The sequence below is a fragment of the Oncorhynchus mykiss genome, chromosome 12, assembly GCF_013265735.2.
Source record: "Oncorhynchus mykiss isolate Arlee chromosome 12, USDA_OmykA_1.1, whole genome shotgun sequence".
Lineage (NCBI taxonomy): Eukaryota > Metazoa > Chordata > Actinopteri > Salmoniformes > Salmonidae > Oncorhynchus > Oncorhynchus mykiss.
In genome coordinates, this window is record NC_048576.1 from 37,538,161 (window position 1) to 37,559,653 (window position 21,493).

Genomic DNA, 21,493 nt, shown 5'->3' on the forward strand with positions numbered 1-21,493 from the left:
GACCTAAGATGATGACAATAGCAAGGCAGCAACACATGACAACACAGCATAGTAGCAACAGAACATGGTAGCAGCACAAAACATTGTACAAATATTATCGGACACAGACATCAGCACAAACGGCACGAAGGTAGAGACAACAATAGATCACGCAAAGCAGCCACAACTGTCAGTAAGAGGGTCCATGATTGAGTCTTTGAATGAAGAGATGGAGATAAAACTGTCCAGTTTGAGGTGTTTGTTGCAGCTCGTTCCAGTCGTTAGCTGCAGCAAACTGAAAAGACAAGCGACCCAGGGATATGTGTGCTTTCGGGACCTTTTAACAGAATGTGACAGGCAGAACAGGTGTTGTATGTGGAAGATGAGGGCTGCAGTAGATATCTCAGATAGGGGGGAGTGAGGCCTAAGATGGTTTTATAAATAAGCATCAACCAGTGAGTCTTGCGAAAGGTATACAGAGATGACCAGTTTACAGAGGTGTATAGAGTGCAGTGATGTGTCCTATAAGCACTGGTGGCAAATCTGATGGCCGATTGGTAAAGAACATCTAGCCGCACGAGAGCACCCTTACCTGCCGATCTATAAATGATGTCTCCGTAATATAGCATGGGTAGGATGGTCATCTGAATCAGGGTTAGTTTGGCAGCTGGAGTGAAAGAGGAGCGATTACGATAGAGCTTAACCCAGTCTAGATTTAACTTTCGCCTGCAGCTTTGATATGTGCTGAGAGAAGGACAGTGTACCGTCTGGCCATGCTCCCAAGTACTTGTATGAGGTTACTACCTCAAGCTCTAAACCCTCAGAGGTAGTAATCACACCTGTGGGGAGAGGGGCATTCTTCTTACCAAACCACATGACCTTTGTTTTGGAGGTGTTCAGAGCAGGGTTAAGGGTAGAGACAGCTTGTTATACGCTAAGAATGCTTTGTTGTAGAGCATTTAACCCAGAATCCTGGGATGGGCCAGCTAGGTATAAGACTGTATCATCTGCATATAAATGGATGAGAGAGCTTCCTACTGCCTGAGCTATGTTGTTGATGTAAATTGAGAAGAGCATGGTGCCTAGGATTGAGCCTTGGGGTACTCCCTTGGTGACAGGCAGTGACTGAGACAGCAGATTTTCTGACTTTATACACTGCACTCTTTGAGAGAGGTAGTTAGCAAACCAGGCCAAAGACCCCCTCAGAGACACCAATACTCCTTAGCCGGCCCACAAGAATGGAATGGTCTACCATATCAAAAGACTTGGCCAAGTCAATAAAAATATCAGCCTAACATTGCTTAGAATCAAGGGCAATGGTGACATCATTGAGGACCTTTAAGGTTGCAGTGACACATCCATAACCTGAGCAGAAACCAGATTGCATACCAGAGAGAATACTATAGACAACAAGAAAGACAGTCAGTTGATTATTGACAAGTTTTTCCACCACTTTTGATGAACAGGGCAAAATAGAAATAGGCCTATAACAATTAGATCAGCTTGATCTCCCCATTTTAAACAAAGGATGAACCATGGCTGCCTTTCAAGCAATGGGAACCTCCCCAGAAAGGAGAGACAGGCTTGGCGACGATAGGGGCAGCAACCCTGTACTGAGTGAAGGAAAGATGATGTGAATGTACTGAGTGAAGAAATATAAGGATGGCGAGGTGGATTAGTGAGGAAAGGGGTCGAGGTCAGGTCACCTTAAGGGAGAAGGAACAGTTTATTGCCCGTGTCACTTAATTTCCTGCCTAGCAATAGAGATGTAATGTTTAGAGAGAAGGAGGACGTCACCCATATTGGGGTATATGTACTACCACTGCTGTTCGATCTTTTGGGCGAATAAACTTGGTTGGAGCTTTCATAGTGTCCGTCAATTTCTTACTCTGATATTTAGAACTTAACACATAGTATACCAGAGGTAGAACCATTCGAGACGGCCAAAGGCCTTTTCCGCATCAATTGGCAGGACTGCAAAGGAGGGCGGTATATTAGGTGTAATTTGTATTATATGTAGGGGACCCCTCCGATTGTCTGACGCCAGTCTGTTTGAGACCCATTTGATCAGGTTGAACTAGTTTGGGTAAAATGGTTTCAAGACGTTTGGCTAGAACCTTGGCGTACAATTTCATGTCACTATTTAATGAGGGAGAGAGGCCTATGACTTGAAAAGAGAGTTGAGTCTTTACCTTTTTTTATGTAACAGAGAGATGTCTCTATTGAAAAAGCCCATTTGAATAGATATTCGTAACATCTCTAATAATAATCGGACCAAGTTCAGACCAAAAGGTTAAATAAAATTCAGATGGGATGCCATCCCATCCAGGGGATTTACCTCAGTTCATGTCTTTCAATGCATTGTGCAGTTCATTGAGTGTTTATAGGTGCATTTAAAGAGTGTGCATCATCAGAGGAGAGTTTTGCGGTAGATTCAAGCCCTCAAAAAAGGGTCTCTTGCTGTCTGAGGTATTTTGTACTTCAGAACTGTATAATTTTTCATATACATTTTTTAAATATAAATTGATGGTGAATCATGCAAGAGAACATAGTCTTGTTCCCATTCAGGCTGACGATCATTATTCCGTAATTTACTCACTAAGAGGAAGCTAGGTTCATTTAAAGTGCAGATAATCAGTTTGTCGGACTCTATGAATTCAAAATTCTGCTCTTAATCTGAGTAAGGAATTTAACTCAGTTTTAAAGATGAATTCTCTCTTTGGCGGAGAAACTATTCTGCTTGTTGATGAGTTAGTAAGAATAGTGGACAACAGTTTATTATTTTTTATTTGAGACTTGTTCACAAACTGGGTCACAGACTCTTCGTTGAGGATACATTCATGTAAATCAGACATTTTTAAAGAGTGAGATTAAATCTCCACTTTGTGGCACGATTTGGAGCACCGGTTGTTGATAATTTGCAAGATCATTAGACACACTACATGACCAAAAGAATGTGGGCACCTGCTCTTCTAACATCTCATTCCAAAATCATGGGCATTAATATGGAGTTGGTCCCCCCTTTGCTACCATAACAGCCTCCACTCTTCTGGGAAGGCTTTCCACTAGATGTTGGAACATTGCTGCGGGGACTTGCCACGAGCATTAGTGAGGTTGGGCAATTAGGCCTGGCTCGCAGTTGGCGTTGCAGTTCATTCCAAAGGTGTTCGATAGAGTTGAGGTCAGTGCACTGCGCAGGCCAGTCAAGTTCTTCCACACCGATCTCTACAAACATTTTCTGTATGGACCTGCTTTGTGCATGGGAGCATTGTCATGCTAAAACAGGAAAGGGCCTTCCCCAAACTGTTGCCACAAAGTTGGAAACACAGAATCGTCTAGACAGTCATTATATGCTGTAGCGTTAAGATTTCCTTTCACTGGAACTAAGGGGCCTAGCCCGAACCATGAAAAACAGCCCCAGACCATTATTCCTCTTCCACCTAACTTTACAGTTTGCACTATGCATTGAGACAGGTAGCGTTCTCTTGGTATCCGTCAACCCCAGATTCATCACGCCAGGGAACACGTTTCCACTGCTCCAGAGTCCAATGGCAGTGAGCTTTACACCACTCTAGCCGACACTTGGCATTGGTCATTGTGATCTTTGACTTGTGTTTAGCTGTTCGGCCATGGAAACCCATTTCATGAAGCTGACGTTGCTTCCCTAGGCAGTTTGGAACTCGGTAGTGAGTGTTGCAACTGAGAACAGGCAAAAAAAAATGTACGCGCTTCAGCACTCGGCAGTCCCGTTCTGTGAGTTTGTGTGGCCTACCACTTCGCGGCTGAGCCGTTGTTGCTCATAGATGTTTCCACTTCACAATAAAAGCACTTACAGTTGACCGGGGCAGCTCTAGCAGGGCAGAAATTTGACGAACTGAGCTCCTGAGCGCTCTGGAGCAGGTTTTCATCAAGGATCTCTCTGTACATTGCTCTGTTCATCTTTCCCTCGATCCTGACTAGTCTCCCAGTCCCTAGCGCTGAAAAACATCCCCATAACATGATGCTGTCACCACCATGCTTCACCGTAGGGATGGTGCCAGGTTTCTTCCCGACGTGATGCTTGGCATTCAGGCCAGAGAGTTCAATCTTGGTTTCATCAGACCATAGAATCTTGTTTCTCATGGTCAGAGTTGTTTAAGTGCCTCTTGACAGCCCGATTGGAGTTTGCCATGTGCCTTTCACTGAGGAGTGGCTTCCATCTGGCCACTCTACCATAAAGGCCTGATTGGTGGAGTGCTGCAGAGATGGTTGTCCTTCTGGAAAGTTCTCCCATCTCCACAGCATAACTCTGGAGCTCTGTCAGAGTGACCATCGGGTTCTTGGTCACCTCTCTGACCAAGGCCCTTCTCCCCAAATTGCTCAGTTTGGCCGAGCGGCCAGCTCTAGGAAGAATCTTGGTGTTCCCAAATTTCTTCCATTTAATGATGAAGGCCACTGTGTTCTTAGGGACCTTCAATGCTGCAGACAATTTTTGATACCGTTTCCCAGATCTGTACTTCGACACAATCCTGTCTCGGAGCTCTACGGACAATTCTCACGACCTCATGGCTTGGTTTTTGCTCTGACATGCATTGTCAACTGTGAGACCTTATATAGACAGGTGTGTGCCTTTCCAAATCATGTCCAATCAATTTAATTTACCACAGGTGAACTCCAAGTTGTAGAAACATCCTCAAGGATGATCAATGGAAATAGGATGCACCTGAGCTCAATTTTGAGTCTCCTTGGAAAGGGTCTGAATACTTGTGTAAATAAGGTTTTTCAGTTTTGAATTTTCTATAAATTTGGAACAGTTTCTAAAAACCTGTTTCGCTTTGTCATTATGGGGTATTGTGTGTAGATTGAACAATTTGTATTTAATCCATTTTAGAATAAGGCTGTAACATAACAAAATGGTAACAAGTCAAGGGGTCAGAATACTTTCCAAATGCACTGTATTTATTTTTATTTCACCTTTATTTAACCAGGTAGGCTAGTTGAGAACAAGTTCTCATTTACAACTGCGACCTGGCCAAGATAAAGCAAAGCAGTTCGACACATACAACAACACATAGTGTATAATTTCCACCTTCTGAACTAGATGCACTAACTGTCATGAATGTAATCTATCCTTGAAAATTATTGGTGCCTAGTGGAATAAAAAGTGTATTCTTTCAGTAGACATCCTTTTTTTAATATTGTCCCAGGAATGACAGGACAACCTTAATTTCGAACCCTGGGGGGAATTATTTTATAAACATATAAAGTATTTGGTTGTAATTGTAATGTTGCAATATTTTATAGGCTAACAATGGTGGCCAACCATCCTCCAGGAGAGCCTTAAAAGGGGCAGTGTTGTATTTTGAGACAGGGTTGAATATGTAAAGAAGTCAATAGGCAGAGTTTTAGCCTAGATTTCTGTCTGATTCTCTACGGTAAAAAAGATCATGCATTTTATTTAATGGTTCCTCACATCATACAACAGTGTAAAAATGCATTTTTGGTCTAATGAATTGAGCTTTTGGACAAGTAAAGAATCTGTCCTACTTGTTCAAAAGCAAATTCCAAAAAAAGTTAATGTCAAGCTCTGCTTAAAGAGATTCAATGTCTGATTTCTTGTTACCCATCTACAAATCACTGCCCTTTATGAGGCTTTCGAAAAGCTCCCTGGTCGTTGTAGTTAAATCTGTGCCAGAAATGCAATACTTGACTGAGGGACCATACGGCTGTTGTATGTGTGGGGGACACAGGAAAGGGTAGTCATTCCAAAATCATGTCAACCTCTAGTATTTCATACATTTTGAGTCCATGTAAGTTATTATTTTACTACTGAACTAATTTAGGCTTGCCTAAACAAAGGGGGTAAATACTTATGCAATGACTATTTTAGTTGTTTAATTTGTAAAAATGTGTAGAATTATATTTTCAATTCGACATTTATAGAGTATTTGGCAAATAAAATCACAATTACATATGTTTCAATCCCACTTTGTAATGTAACAAAATGTGGAAAAAATCCAAGGGGGTGAATACTTATGATACCCACTGTATATGATAATTGAAATAGTTTTGGGACGTTAAAGAAATTTCCACATTTGACTAGCTTTGTCCAACCCTCCCTTGACACATGGTGCCTGAGTTTCAAGTTAGGGGAAGTTGGAAGAGAAAAAAATCCTTTATGATAAAGCATTGCATGCATCTACAGTGCCTTCGCAAAGTATTCATACCCCTTAATTTATTCCACATTTTGTTGTTACAGCCTGAATTCAATATTTTATTAAATAGATTTTTTTCGCACCCATCTGAACACAATACCACATAACGACAGTGATGACTCCAAGATGTAATCGCCGCCAAAGGTGTGTCATGACGTTGCCCTGTTGGGTGAGGTTTATGACCCCCATAAATACCCTTTCCCCGTTTTCTCTCCACTACAGAATGGACTTGGAAAGCCCTTTGTTAACATGAGAGAGTATGGTAACATCAAAAGGTTGGGGAAAGGTACAATATTTCTGTAATCCAACCAGTTGAAAGTGTCTGTTGGTACTTAAAGAATATGCAGACCAATGTAAGATAGCCTACTATTTCTAATGTGATGAGTAGATTGGATAGTCATTTAGTTAAGCTAATAATATAACTGACTCACTGTTCACAAAAAATACCGTTATGCTTTTCTTCTCCTTTCTTTGCACATATCTAGAGCTCAGACCCAGCTAGAGGGACATTTTTAAAGAGGATCCGAGAAATGTTTTGACTTTTTATAAACACATTTTATGCAGTTGTAGGACACTTTATTCTTCATGACTGGAGACAATAGCATAATCTTTAATACCTCAAAAATGACAGGGTAGACTACTCTGCTGACACTGACAAACTGAGATCAATGAAAACGATCTTGTCTTGGATGCAACCATCTAATCGATGCTTATGAAAAGGGGAGACTCATATTGTAGGCTATGACATCCATCTAGCTTGGAGGAGGAAATTGTCCTAAAAAACATTACACCGGAGATATGGCCGATGCTCTCCGCTATAGTGCCAATTAGGCTTGGGCGGTGTACTGTATATACCGGGATATTTGGAAATGGTCACGGGATGGTTATTAAATACAGTCAATATTGTTAACTATTTCATTGAAGTTTAAAAAATATATACACAGTACCCAACCAAGTCTCTTATTTTTATTGGTATCCTTTTAGTAGTGGTTTCTTTGCAGCAATTTGACCATGCAGGCCTGATTCATGCAGTCTCCTCTGAACAGTTGATGTGTCTGTGACTTGAACTCTGAAGCATTTATTTGGGCTGCAATTTCTGAGATTGGTAACTCTAATGAGCTTATCCTCTGCAGTAGAAGTATCTCTGGGTTTTCCTTTCCTGTGACAGTCCTCATGAGAGCCAGTTTCATCATAGCGCTTGATGGTTTTTGCGACTGCACTTGAAGGAACTTTCAAAGTTCTTGAAATGTTCTGTATTGACTGACCTTCATGTCTTAAAGTTATGATGGACTGTCATTTTCTTTGCTTATTTGAGCAGTTCTTGCCATAATATGGACTTGGTCTTTTACCAAATAGGGCTATCTCCTGTATACCACCCCTACCTTGTCACAACACAACTGATTTGCTCCAACGCATTTAAAAGGAAAGACATTCCACAAATGAACTTTTAACAAGGCACACCTGTTAATTGAAATTCCCGGGGAATACATAATGAAGCTGGTTGAGGGAATGCCAAGAGTGTGCAAAGCTGTCATCAAGGAAAAGGGTGGCTACTTTGAAGTATCTCAAATATAACACTTTTTTGGTTACTACATGATATGTGTTATTTCATAGTTTTGATGTCTTCACTATTCTTCTACAATGTAGAAAATAGTACAAATAAAGAAGCCTTGGAATGAGTAGGTGTGTCAACTTTTGACTGGTACTGTAAATTTGGCAAATTCAATTTACTTTAGGGGAAGCTCAGCATATTGGACTTGCCTATTGGACGCGCCACCTATGACACAGTAATTTAAAAAAAACACCAGCGGTGTGTCTTGTTAGTTAAAAAGAATAGCTTAAAGTTAGTCTAATCACCAGTTGTTCCCCCTGGTCTACCTCAGGCTGCAGAGGGAGGAGGAGGTTGCCTATGCCAGCATCCAGGGGGCCCAGTCCCAGCCCCAGGCACAACCCCAGGCCTCTCTGGCGCCCTTCTCCAAGTTCGAGGAGAAGAAGACCAATGAGAAGACACGCAAGGTGACCACTGTGAAGAAGTTCTTTAGTCCCTCGTCACGGACAGCCCCCAAGAAAGGTACTGACTGCCTGATTGACTCTATAAAACGGAAGACAGTTCTGCTTTCCCTTTGATACGTTAAAGCCTGAGTTATCTCAATGGCATTTCTCCAGTGCAGTTTCTGACACACACACACTCTTTCCATCCCAGCGTATCAGCCTAGTACTTGTCTCATCAGCTCACTTCTTTGGAAGTGATCCCCGGAGGCTCTAAAGCAGGGCATGTTAGTGATTTGAAGGTCTTCTGTGCCCACCAAGCCCATTACAGCCTATTATAGCCTGGGTTATTTAGTGATGCCCTCTATTAGCCTCACTGTTAGGCAAACTCCCATAGCTCCTATCTGTACAATGGGCCCAGGGGTATCGAGAACAAGGTGCAAACTTCAAAGTTCCTTTATTTTTGCAGACTTAAATATTTTTTTCTTCATTCAGAGGTGCCCTATCCCTCTGCCTTGATTGTCATTGACGCCTCACTCGTCGAAGTTGTGACTTTGTCTCATCACATTTCACTTTTGCTTTGCAGTAATAGCTGCTGTGCACCATTCTCTCTAGTTAGGTTATGTTTAACTGTTTTCCATATCCTTTCCAATCCCTTCTATCTCATTGATACCCTCTCATCATAACACAATGGTCCCAAACCAAACAATCCCTCTCCTTCTCCATCTTGTCTGATCCCCTCATTCCGCACTTCTGTCATCGCCAGTGTTTGTTGATTCATGAATTTATTGTCGTCCATTATTCTCCATACCCATTCCACCTTCACCCACCTCTCTCAAATCCCATGTACCCATTCTCTCTTGTATGCCATTCTGGTACCCTATATCCCTGTTTCCCGTGCCCTGTGGCCCCACTTGGCCCTACCATCTCATTCTCAGCCCCCACTGTGGGAGAGGAGAAGCTGACAGGCCTCAGGGACTGGAGAGGAATGTTTACTCCCCCTTGGGAAATGGGCTCTCCCACCGAAGGTAATCATTCCTACCATTTGAGAGGAGATTTGCATTGGATAGCGCTCCCATTTTAATCCCTGTAGTTTTAAAACCAACTAGGAAACCATAAGGCCTTAACTAGTGTAGTCGACTTATAATTACCCTCCAACTAGGTAACATTAAGAAGTACCAATAGTCTCACCATAGTAGCACCCGCTCAGTCTGATTGGCTGAGAGACCTGTCTATCAAAGTGACTCCGCTGCTCTGGTTGGTTTTGAGTTTGTTTAATGTGGTGTGTGTGCGTGTTCAACAAGAGTCCCTTTTTCATGTTGCTCATAAAGTTCATTATCTCACTGTCCTCCTCTTGCGTATGGTCATTATACTGGCAGCACTGGTGGCAAGACTCAGAGGTGGGTGTCTGTCATTCTCTCTGTAGTTGTAGATACACTTCTACAGAATAGATGATACATCTGACTGTGTCTCTGAAACTGCCAACAATGTGTTTTTACAACCATCAGCAAAAGTAGTTCTGAAGTATCTGTTTATTTGTAGTTGTGACGCAATACTGTTGATTTCATATTTGAGTCTGTTTTCCTGACCTCTTCTCAGTTCTTATGTAAAGATGCACACTTCTGACTGTTTACCTGAGGCTCAGTCAGTTAGCGAGGGCAACCATGAAGAGGAAGGTATGGCGTAACATTAAGAGTAACACATGTCATGGTGTGTCGTCGTCGTCGCCCCCCTCCCCCCCCCCCCATCAGAGAACCAGGAGGGCAAGACTCCCAGCCCCTCCATCAGCCGCCAATCAAGCATTGAGACGGACCGTGTTTCCAGAGACTTTGTGGACTTCCTGAAGACCCTGCATAAGCCTGGCCGTGAGGTCCACAAGCAGAGCCGAGCCTTCATCGAGATCATGGCCAACAAAAAGGTCAGTTGAAAACGAGTCTTAATGCTCATTCATTGATTTTTAAACGTGCAGGGTACAAAACGATATCTGAAAGGCATAGATATACAGTTGAAGTCAGAGGTTTACATACACCTTAGCCAAATAGATTTAAACTCAGTTTTTCCTAGTAACAATTCCCTGTCTTAGGTCAGTTAGGATGACCACTTTTTATTTTAAGAATGTGAAATGTCAGGATAGTAGTTGAGAGAATTATTTCAGCTTTTTATTTCTTTCATCACATTCCCAGTGGGTCAGAAGCTTACATACACTCAATTAGTATTTGGTAGCATTACCTTTAAATTGTTTAACTTGGGTCAAACGTTTCGGGTACCCTTCCACGGGCTTCCCACAATAAGTTGGGTTAATTTTGGCCCATTCCTCCTGACAGAGCTGGTGTAACTGAGTTAGGTTTGTAGGCCTCCTTGCTTGCACATGCACATTTTCTAAGGGTTGAGGTCAGGGCTTTGTGATGGCCACTCCAATACCTTGACTTTGTTGTCCTTTTTTCCATTTTGCCACAACTTTGAAAGTATGCTTGGGGTCTTTGTCCATTTGCAACTAAGCTTTAACTTCCAGACTGATGTCTTGAGATGTTGCTTGAATATATATATATATTTTCCTCCCTCATGATGCCATCTATTTTGTGAAGTGCACCAGTCCATCCTGCAGCAAAGCACCCCCACAACATGATGCTGCCACCCCCATGCTTCACGGTTGGGATGGTGTTCTTCGGCTTGTAAGCCTCCCCCTTTTTCCTCCAAACATAACGATGGTCATTATGGACATCAGACCAGAGGACATTTCTCCAAAAAGTACAATCTTACTCCCCATGTGCAGTTGCAAACCGTAGTCTGGCTTTTTTATGGCGGTTTTGGAGCTGTGGCTTATTCCTTGCTGAGCGGCCTTTCAGGTTATGTCGATATAGGACTCGTTTTACTGTGGATATAGATACTTTTGTACCTGTTTCCTCCAGCATCTTCACAAGGTCCTTTGCTGTTGTTCTGGGATTGATTTGTACTTTTCGCACAAAAGTACTTTCATCTCTAGGACACAGAACGCGCTTCCTTCCTGAGCGGTATGATGGCTGCGTGGTTCCATGGTGTTTATACTTGCATACTATTGTTTGTATAGATGAACATGGTCCCTTCAGGCATTTGGAAATTGCTCCCAAGGATGAACCATGCTTGTGGAGGTCTACAATCTTTCTTCTGAGGTCTTGGCTGATTTCTTTTGATTTTCCCATGATGTCAAGCAAAGAGGCACTGGGTTTGAAGGTAGTCCTTGAAATACATCCACAGGTACACCTCCAAATGACTCAAATTTTGTCAATTAGCCTATCAGAAGCTTCTAAAGCCATGACATCATTTTTTGGAATTTTCCAAGCTGTTTAAAGGCACAGTCAACTTAGTGTATCTAAACTTTCTGACCAACTGGAATTGTGATACAGTGAATAAAAAGTTAAATAATCTGTCTGTAAACAATTGTTGGAAAAATGCACAAAGTCATGCACAAAGATGTCCTAGCCGACTTGCCAAAACTATAGTTTGTTAACAAGACATTTTTGGAGTGGTTGAAAAATGTGTTTTAATGACTCCAACCTAAGTGTATGTAAACTTCTGACTTCAGCTGTACCTACACAATTTATGCTTGTGTGCAAATTATGACAACATTTTAAACAGAAGGTCTTGATCCAGCTGAAACTTTGCAATAAACTGTATGGGTATGGGGGCATATACAATAGTGTTTAGGTATTTCTCTTCTTTCAACAAAGGTCAGCCCTGAAAAGCACAAATGAAAGAATAGCTTTTATGTGTATGTTTTGAAATGAAATATTCCTATTTGATCTGGCAAAACACTCCAAGGTTCTCTTGTTTCAAAAAGTTATTGGTTTTTATTGGCTAGACAAGAATGTATTGTGCCTGTAGTAGCCTTTCTCACAATCAGTAGTTGTGTTGTACATAGTTTTACAGAACAGTGTCTCTTATAATTTCCTTCAGTGTAAAGCTCTTTTTTTATGGTATCCTTTGTAGAAATATAATTAAATTATATAAACAGAGAAAAAACAGCTGTTGTGATGAGGTTAAAAAGTTATTTCAAGCTGTCATACATTTTGTCAGGAACATGCAATTTTGTTTGTTTGGTTGTTATGGTATGTAGTTCCTCTCATATCGTCCAGACATTGACATTGATTGATAAATACCTGGGATGACATTTTGATTTTTCAGGACTTGAGTGCTGACGAGCTGTCAGAGTGTGTCCAAGACTTCTACCAGAATTTGTCCGATCGCCTCATGACTCATTTTAAAGGTAGGTTCAAACAACATTAAGAATGATGACTCAACCAGCCAAAAAGGGATACAACAACTTGCAATGTACAAAATGCAAATACAATGCATTCATTAGATTCACAAAAATGGACTAAACGGAGTGTTTTAACTAACTGTGTTCTAGTGCACAATAAAGTGTTCTGTTGGTCTTTTCGGCTTACAAAATGCCTTTTGGTTTTATTTGCAAGTAGAAATATCTACTGATTTAACCTTTTATTTAACTAAGCAAGTCAGTTAAGAACAAATTCTTATTTACAATGACGGTCTACCCCGGCCAAACCCTAACCCAAATGACGCTGGGCCAATTGTGTGCCGCCCTATGGGACTCCCAATCACAGCCGGTTGTGATACAGCCTGGAATCGAACCAGGGTCTGTAGTGACGCTTCTAGCACTAAGATGCAGTGCCTTGGAACTGCTGTAACTACTACTGTAACTAGAAAAGTACATTTCCTGAAGTGTGGGCTTGCAAGCTTGTCTTGAAGTATCAATTGATTGATAGGATACAATAGCCTGAACATGTGAAAGTTGGTTTGGTGTCTGGCTTGAATGGTTCAAGAGTTACTATTGTTGTGGTGGGTTATTTAAGCAATAAGGCCCAATTGGGAGTGGTATTGGCCATGTAACACCAACCCCCGAGGTGCCTTATTGCTATTATTAACTGGTTACTAGAGCAGTAAAAACAGTAAGTAATAAGAGAAGTAAAAACAAATGTTTTGTCATACCCATGGTATACGGTCTCGTATACCACGGCCGTCAGCCAACCAGCATTCTGGGCTGGAACCACCCAGTTTATAATTATTTTATTAGGATCCCTATTAGTTACTGCTAAAGCACTATTGGCTGTCATTTAAACCTATGTTAATATATGCACATTTTAAAATGTTTTACATAAGTATACAAACTGTATGCAAGTACACTAATTTGAGTAAGTCTGCACATGTCAACGTTGGTTTGGAATTCCAATCCAGTGCAGAGCTGGTGTCCGGCCGATGCACTGACTATAGCCTGAATCCACCTGTTATGCCTGTACTGTAGATCGCTCCTTTGAGTGGGAGTGGTTGATCTGGTATTTTGATTATTTCACAAGGTTGGACGGTCAGACTGAACACTTCACCCAATATCTGTATTTTTTGACAGTAAGCCTATAATTTAACATTTTATCACTGCACTTGTCTGCTGCTTTAGAATCTCTTTCTCTGTCTCTCTTTTGCTCTCTCTCGGTATATGTCGGTAATAGACATGTTGTGTACAGTGGGGCAAAAAAGTATTTAGTCCGCCACCAATTGTGCAAGTTCTCCCACTTAAAAAGATGAGAGAGGCCTGTAATTTTCATCATAGGTACACTTCAACTATGACAGACAAAATGAGACAAATAAATCCAGAAAATCACATTGTAGGATTTTTTATGAATTTATTTGCAAATCATGGTGGAAAATAAGTATTTGGTCAATAACAAAAGATTATCTGAATACTTTGTTATATACCCTTTGTTGGCAATGACAGAGGTCAAACGTTTTCTGTAAGTCTTCACAAGGTTTTCACACACTGTTGCTGGTATTTTGGCCCATTCCGCCATGCAGATCTCCTCTAGAGCAGTGATGTTTTGGGGCTGTTGCTGGGCAACGCAGACTTTCAACTCCCCCCAAAGATTTTCTATGGGGTTGAGATCTGGAGACTGGCTAGGCCACTCCAGGACCTTGAAATGCTTCTTACGAAGCCACTCCTACTGGCCATAGTGGAGTTTGGAGTGTGACTGTTTGAGGTTGTGAACGGGTGCCATTAATACAGGTAACGAGTGGAGGACAGAGGAGCCTCTTAAGGAAGAAGAAGTTACAGGTCTGTGAGAGCCAGAAATCTTGCTTGTTTGTAGGTGACCAAATACTTATTTTCCACCATCATTTGCAAATAAATTCATTAAAAATCCTACAATGTGATTTTCTGGAGAAAAAAAATCTAAATTTCTCTGTCATAGTTGAAGTGTACCTATGATGAAAATTACAGGCCTCTCATCTTTTTAAGTGGGAGAACTGGTGGCTGACTAAATACTTTTATTCAGATCCTTTACCTAGTACTTTGTTGAAGTACCTTTTGGCAGCGATTACAGCCTCGATCGTGTTGGGTATGACGCTGCAAGCGTGACACACCTGTATTTGGGAAGTTTCTCCCATTGTTCTCTGCAGATCCTCTCAAGATCCTCTCAAGCTTTGTCAGGTTGGATGGAGAGCGTCGTTGCACAGCTATTTTCAGGTCTCCCCAGAGATGTTCGTTCCGGTTCAAGTTAGGGCTCTGGCTGGGCCACTCAAGGACATTTTAGAGACTTGTCCCGAAGCCACTCCTGCGTTGTCTTGACTATGTGCTTAAGGTCGTTGTCCTGTTGGAAAGTGAACCTTCGCCCTAGTCTGAGGTCCTGGGCTCTCTGGAGCAGGTTTTCATCAAGGATCTCTCTGTACTTTGCTCTGTTCATCTTTCCCTCGGTCCAGACTAGTTTCCCAGTCCCTTCCGCTTAAAAACCTCCTCACAGCATGATGCTGCCACCATGCTTCACCGTAGGGATGGTGCCTGGTTTACTCTAGATGTGACGATGGCATTCATGCCAAAGAGTTCAATCTTGGTTTCATCAGGCCAGAGAATCTTGTTTCTAATGGCCTGAGAGTCCTTTAGGTGTCTTTTGGCAAACTCCAAATGGGCCGTTGTGCGTTTTTTACTGAGGAGTGGCTTCCGTCGGGCCACTCTACCATAAAGGCCTGATTTGTGGAGTGCTGCAGAGATGGTTGTCCTTCTGGAAGGTTCTCCCATCTCCACAGAGGAACTCTGGAGCTCTGTCAGAGTGACCACCGGGTTCTTTGTCACCTCCCTGACCAAGGCCTTTCTCCCCCAATTGCTCAGTTTGGCCAGGTGGCCAGCTCTAGGAAGAGTTTTGGTGGTTCCAAACTTCTTCCATTTAATTATGAAGGCCACTGTGTTCTTGGGGACCTTTTAATGCTGTAGAAATATTTTGGTACCCTTCCCCAGATCTGTGCCTTGACACAATCCTGTCTTGGAGTTCTACGGACAATTCCTTTGACCTCATGGATTGGTTTTTGCTCTGACATGCACTGTCGACTGTGGGACCTTATTTTGACAGGTGTGTGCCTTTCCAAATCATGTCCAATCAATTGAATTTATCACAGGTGGACTCCAAGTTGTAGAAACATCTCAAGGATGATCAATGGAAACAGGATGCACCTGAGCTAAATTGAGTCTCATAGCAAAGGGTCTGAATACTTATGTAAATAAGGTATTTTTGGGTTTTTTGTCATTATGGGGAATTGTAACTTTTTAAAATCCATTTTAGAATAAGGCTGTAAGGTAACAAAATGTGGAAAAAGGCAAGGGGTCTGAATACTTTCCAAATGCACTGTATGTGGAAACCAGGGTGTATGGAATTGAATGTAGCCTAACCCTTTTTTGTAACACACAAATCTCCTCTCGCAAAATGCAGAATAAAGAGATTCATCAGCAGCGACTAGTGTCAAAGCCTTCAACTACTGTGAAGTGTAGGAACTCCTCCAGTATCCCGTTCTCATGTAAAGCACCACCACAGAAATCTGTTCCTTTTCTGGTCCCTTTGCTTAACATATCAGCCATAAGTGCTAGGTCTATTATTTACTTCTGGATATGATGGTTGATGTGTTTTTCATTGCCATGCTTTTAGATCATTGAGTAGCCTACATCTGTTTCTCATAGAATTTTTCACACAGGGCACTTTTGATTTGCCAGGCAGACCGTTTGGGAAATTCTTGGCAAAATTGGAATATGCCTGCTTCTCCATACGCCATGACTACACCACTGATACCTGGGTATTTTTGCTAGAAAATGTTGGCCCAGTCACTTTGACTCAGGCCCAGCCACACAGCAATTTCTGCCAATGCCTTTGACACTAATAGAAGTGATGTCTAAGCACTTCACCAAGAGGCCAGTGAGGACAAAATGAATGACTGATAAGCCTGTTTACTCGAAATCCTTTCTCTCATATCAAAGGCTAAAGTCCTATCTCTTGGTCCTCATTGACTGAAATGGGAAACGTTTTTGTGAGACGTCAGGCCTTTAGACCAAATAGATTCTTTGATCTTTGATGTGTGGAATGTTTGCATGACTCATCTGTTCCTCACTGTGTGCTACATAGGCATAAAGCTAATATACAGTTGATACTATGGTAATGTTTATATGTAATGAAGACCAAAGTAAAGCCTCATGGGGTGTCTCTTCCCTCCAGGCTCTTCAGAGCGTGTGGAGCGAGTGATGGACGAGGTGGAGAAGTACATTATGACACGCCTGTATAAGAGTGTCTTCTGCCCCGAGACCACAGACGATGAGGAGAAAGACCTGGCCACTCAGAACCGGATACGGTAAGGACTACCATATCCTGTCTGAGGACAAGTCGTTTAATCTGTGCTTGTGTGTTGGGATATTTACCACTGTGGACAGAGAGATGCATGCAATTATGTGACTATATCACTGTGGGTGGTAATGCCCCTTTTGCGTGTCTGTCTCTGTGGGTGTTGGTGGCACGGTGGGTGTTAGTCACTGTAGGTCTCGCTCACCCACGGCACTCTGTTGTACAGGGCGTTACACTGGGTGGACATTCAGATGCTTTGTGTGCCAGTGGATGAGGAGATCCCAGAGGTTTCAGACAACGTGGTCAAAGCCATAACAGGTGAGCTATTGATGGTGTCACACTGGACCCCATTAGGACTCACTACATGGGTAGTGTTGTTCGAGGACACTGCAGAGTGTTGCCTTTAGTTTGCTATACGTCTGTTGTACAAACATTCATAGACTTTGTTAATGAAATCTTGTTAGTGTGGACAGGATTGTGAATTGTGTGTGTCGCGTCACAGATGTCATCGAGATGGACTCCAAGCGGGTACCCCGGGACAAGCTAGCGTGCATCACGCGCTGCAGCAAGCACATCTTCAGCGCCATCAAGATCACGAAGAGCGAGCCAGCCTCGGCCGACGACTTCCTGCCCACCCTGATCTACATCGTGCTGAAAGCCAACCCTCCACGCCTGCAGTCCAACATCCAGTACATCACCCGCTTCTGCAACCCCAGCAGGCTCATGACTGGAGAGGACGGATACTACTTCACTAACCTGGTACCTGTCTCTGTGCCACCTCACACCACTCCCTCATGCCCACACCAAGTTGATGAGAACCAAGCACACACACTTTTTGTTCATGGCTCACCTCATGTGTCCTTTCTCTGTTTAGTGCTGTGCAGTTGCCTTCATCGAGAAACTGGACGCCCAGTCTCTCAACTTGGACCCAGAGGACTTTGAGCGCTACATGTCGGGCCAGGCCTCTCCTCGCAGGCCTGAGGCAGACAGCGGCTGGCCCCAGGTGGACCCTCCTACTGGTTCTGCCGCCTCCAGTCCCGCCCTATCCCAAGTCTACCAGAACCTGGACCTCCTGTCTGGCCTGGGGAGCCGACAAGACAGGGTTCTGGAGGGGGTGCAGAGCCTGCAGAGAGACCTGATCACCTGGCAGGAGAGTGTGGAGCGAGAGGTGCAGGAGATCCTGGAGAAGTACCCGCTGGAGATCCGCCTGCCCACCCCCTCCGCCATTGACTCAGACAACGTGGAAAACGACCGGCTGCCACCACCACTGACACCCCAGGTGTTTGCTGGGTAATGTCTCTGCAGAATCGTAGGCAACAAAGGGCTTCTTGAACAAATGACTGCGCCTCTCTAATGTCTTGAGACGTCATTGGCTCTTCACTTTGGTGAGGTTCAGGAAGTGGCAGCCCCCTCCTGTCTCCACTGCTACGCTTTTAAACATTCTCACATACTGTAAGCTTTGGTCCATTTTGGCCCCTAGACCCTTTTGGCCCCTAGACCCCCTAGACCCTTTTCTTTTTTCTTACTATCTCAGCCTGGTTAAATTAAGCATTAATAGATCAAAAGGATGGACTAAGTTTGAGAAAAAGGGTTTAGGGACTGAAATGGAGCCAAGCCAAAACAATGCTCCTGCATACACATATTCCTTTTAGACCAGACCTCTTCAGATGGCCTCACACTATGTATGGCGGAGTTGGCATTCGGCCCTAGTCTGTAATCCTCTACACCCCCGCTGCACAGACCCAGACGGCACATCTTGATACTGTAAGCCAGCTTGTAGTGCCGAAAGGGGTATGTATTTTTAGATGGCTGCTGCTGAATTTGGGAAACGCTGACTTCTGCATCTTGCAGTATGCACTCTGCAGAATTGTATAATCTGCTTGCATGTGCTTTGCTCCTAGCCTTCTTGAGTCTCCAGCAAGGGACCAGGGTGCAGGCTAATTGTGCGCAATGGGGGGAAAAGGGATGTGTTTCATCCAAAACCAAAGGTCTTAAGCTGGTTCTTATGTGATTATGCCCCAATGTGTGGTCTCAACTAATATTTGTAATGGTAATATAGAGCGCTTAATCATCAGAAAATTATGAATTAGGTAGGTAAGGTACTTTTAACTTCTCATTAATTTTATATCTCAACTATGTGTCAGGATAAGAGCCCTTACTGTAAGTATTAAAGGACCTTTTTCCTGATGATGTGATCTGACCAGGAAAACTCCTGTTACACTCATGTAGGATGCCCATGAGGCATAGTAATGCTGAAGCATGCTTCTTGTTATACCATGGAATCGCAGGACAATACTTTTTTTTTTTTGATAGTTGAACCATGGTGCTGATGCTGTAAACTACAATGTGTACTACAATAGGGAAATGATCCTGTATGTTTCTAAATGAACAATGTATTAAAAGGGAATTTATTCTCCCAGGTACATAATATGTATTGGTTGGGGATAACAATATTATTTGGGGGCAGTGTAAGAAGTTAGCTTTTTAACACATTAATATTGGATAAACAATTACTACCTATGGTATTATGAGAGGCAAAGCACATAACACTCCTCAATTAATTTTAAACTTGAACAAATACTTTTTAATTGTTTCCTTGGTGTACTGCTGCTGGGCAATTCCAAGTCAGCAGAAGCAGAAAATATTGTTGTCTCAGGTTGTTCTGGCAATTCTCACATAGTAACTTTATTGACAGGAAGGATGTTTAGCAAGCTTTTTACATTTGTATCACAAAACATTTTAGGCCCTCTTTATACCTACGCCGTACATGCCTTCTGTAAGACCCTATGATCTGTGAACAGTACATTATACAGACAACATCTTGGTGCCATTATACTCTATAGTGTGATCCATTATACTCTATAGTGTGATCCATTACTCTTTATAGTGTGATCCATTATATGGAGTAAGTCTAGATTCTGAAATACAAATGTTGACATTAATTTATTCAACATTACAAATACTATTATAAATATCTCAAAACTACCCTTTTTGATTGTGTTCATTTGAATACATATTGTTTGGAACAGTATACTCTACAAGTACATCACATTTACAAAGTGGGCTCTCTGCTAATTCTGGAGTAAAAATACATTTTGAGCACCACCAACATAGTGAATGAGGAAAAATGGATTTAAAGGGAACTCCATCTGTTGGTGATTACTAAATGTGCAAGCCTAAAGGAGGGATGAGATTGGTTAATGACCTATAATGTCAATTTCTATGTATAAAATGTATGATTTCTTTAACAGTAGCAGAGAGTCACTCTGGAAATGTGACGTTTGAAGAGTATATTGTTGAAAACTGTTTAAATTAAGAAATCAGGTTAAGATATTCCTTAATTGAGATATTCATTAATATTTTAATGTTTTATAAATTGATGTGAAAGTGTATTTCAGAATCTAGACATACTGCATATAATGGATCACACTATAAAGAGTATAATGACACCAAGATGGTCTGTATCATGTACTGTTCACAGATCATAGGGTCTTACAGGAGGCATGTATAGGTATAAAAAGGGCCTAAACTGGCCACTTTCAACATGATTTTCTCAAATATTTTGCAATACGAATGTAAAAAGCATGTCAAACATCCTTCCTCCCAATGAAGTTCCTATGTGAGAATTGCCAGGATGATCTTCCGCTGGGCTAGAATCGACCTGCTATATTTCTAATTTATTTTGATGGTGCAGAATTATCTGGCTGTAAAATATATATATATATATATATATATATATATATATATATATATATATATATATTAAGGTAATGGTACTACTTAAGCTAAATGTGAGAACGTATCAATAAGCGTGCTAAAATATGTGGCCCTTTAATTTTATTATCGCATTCAAACGGTTGGAAAATATTTAAGAGGATGCCAGTCTAGTGAAACAAAGGATTAATAGAGGACTTTCAGTTAATACGCTTCTTTTCCATTTTGCAACAGATCTGGGAGCACCATCCTAAGTTTATTCTTCAGACAGTGGTACAATCTGTGAAACCTGAAGTTGACCAAGACGCAGGTTACTGTGTTATGTACAAAATGCCAGTGAACTGCTGATATATGGAGGTGGCATGTTGTATATCATAATGTATCGTGAAATATGGATGATACCTGGGGAATGTTCAGTGGGGCGAAACACTCAGAACAATGCAGAAGGGACACTTCTTAACAGTTCGATCTGATTACCGCATGGTGTTTGCTATCAGCAATCCATTGAACGTTTTAATCACCTGAATAAGCCCCTGGTTGTAAAGTGTTAATTAACATCACTCATTCCGTTGTTACACAGACATAACAGGTACTCTACTTTAACACTGTAATCAACTGTGACTGACTGCTAAGGGGTCTCTTAAGAGATTTCTAAACAAGTATGTGTATATTTATGTAAACTTTTAAACTGAATGGCACATCACTTTTTATTATGGACATGTAACTTATAAGAATAGCCTTGTTTTACAGTGTCTATTGTCAGTGTATTAATTGCCATTCAATGAATAAACCCCTGGATTTCAAATCCATCAGCTGTGTTACTTTTTTCTCCCTCACACCATTTCCACCCATAATGGTGATGTTTGTTCAAATTTAATTTACTGGAACTGTTGCTCGTTAACAGTGAATGCACTCAAATCTAGCCTAAATCATGTAGAGTAGTCTGCATTGCCTGCTGCAAATGACTTGCTACTG

The 21,493-nt window shown here is 41.9% G+C and overlaps 1 protein-coding gene across 7 annotated transcripts in view; it reads left to right on the plus strand.

Moving 5' to 3' along the window:
- rabgef1 (RAB guanine nucleotide exchange factor (GEF) 1) overlaps nucleotides 1-21,327 on the plus strand; it is a 32,844-nt gene extending 11,517 nt beyond the window's left edge. For 4 of the 7 annotated variants that reach the window (XM_021623661.2, XM_021623662.2, XM_036937501.1 and 1 more), the window contains exons 3-9: nucleotides 8,057-8,244; nucleotides 9,914-10,080; nucleotides 12,324-12,405; nucleotides 16,682-16,814; nucleotides 17,031-17,122; nucleotides 17,307-17,563; nucleotides 17,679-21,327. In XM_021623661.2, coding sequence (XP_021479336.1) covers nucleotides 8,057-8,244; nucleotides 9,914-10,080; nucleotides 12,324-12,405; nucleotides 16,682-16,814; nucleotides 17,031-17,122; nucleotides 17,307-17,563; nucleotides 17,679-18,098 — 1,339 coding nt within the window. In that variant the 3' untranslated portion in view covers nucleotides 18,099-21,327. Of the gene's footprint in view, nucleotides 1-8,056; nucleotides 9,191-9,913; nucleotides 10,081-12,323; nucleotides 12,406-16,681; nucleotides 16,815-17,030; nucleotides 17,123-17,306; nucleotides 17,564-17,678 lie in introns of those variants that run through there. The other 3 variants (XR_005034961.1, XM_021623664.2, XM_036937503.1) reach the window with 3 other exon arrangements.
- Nucleotides 21,328-21,493: the final 166 nt, after the last annotated feature.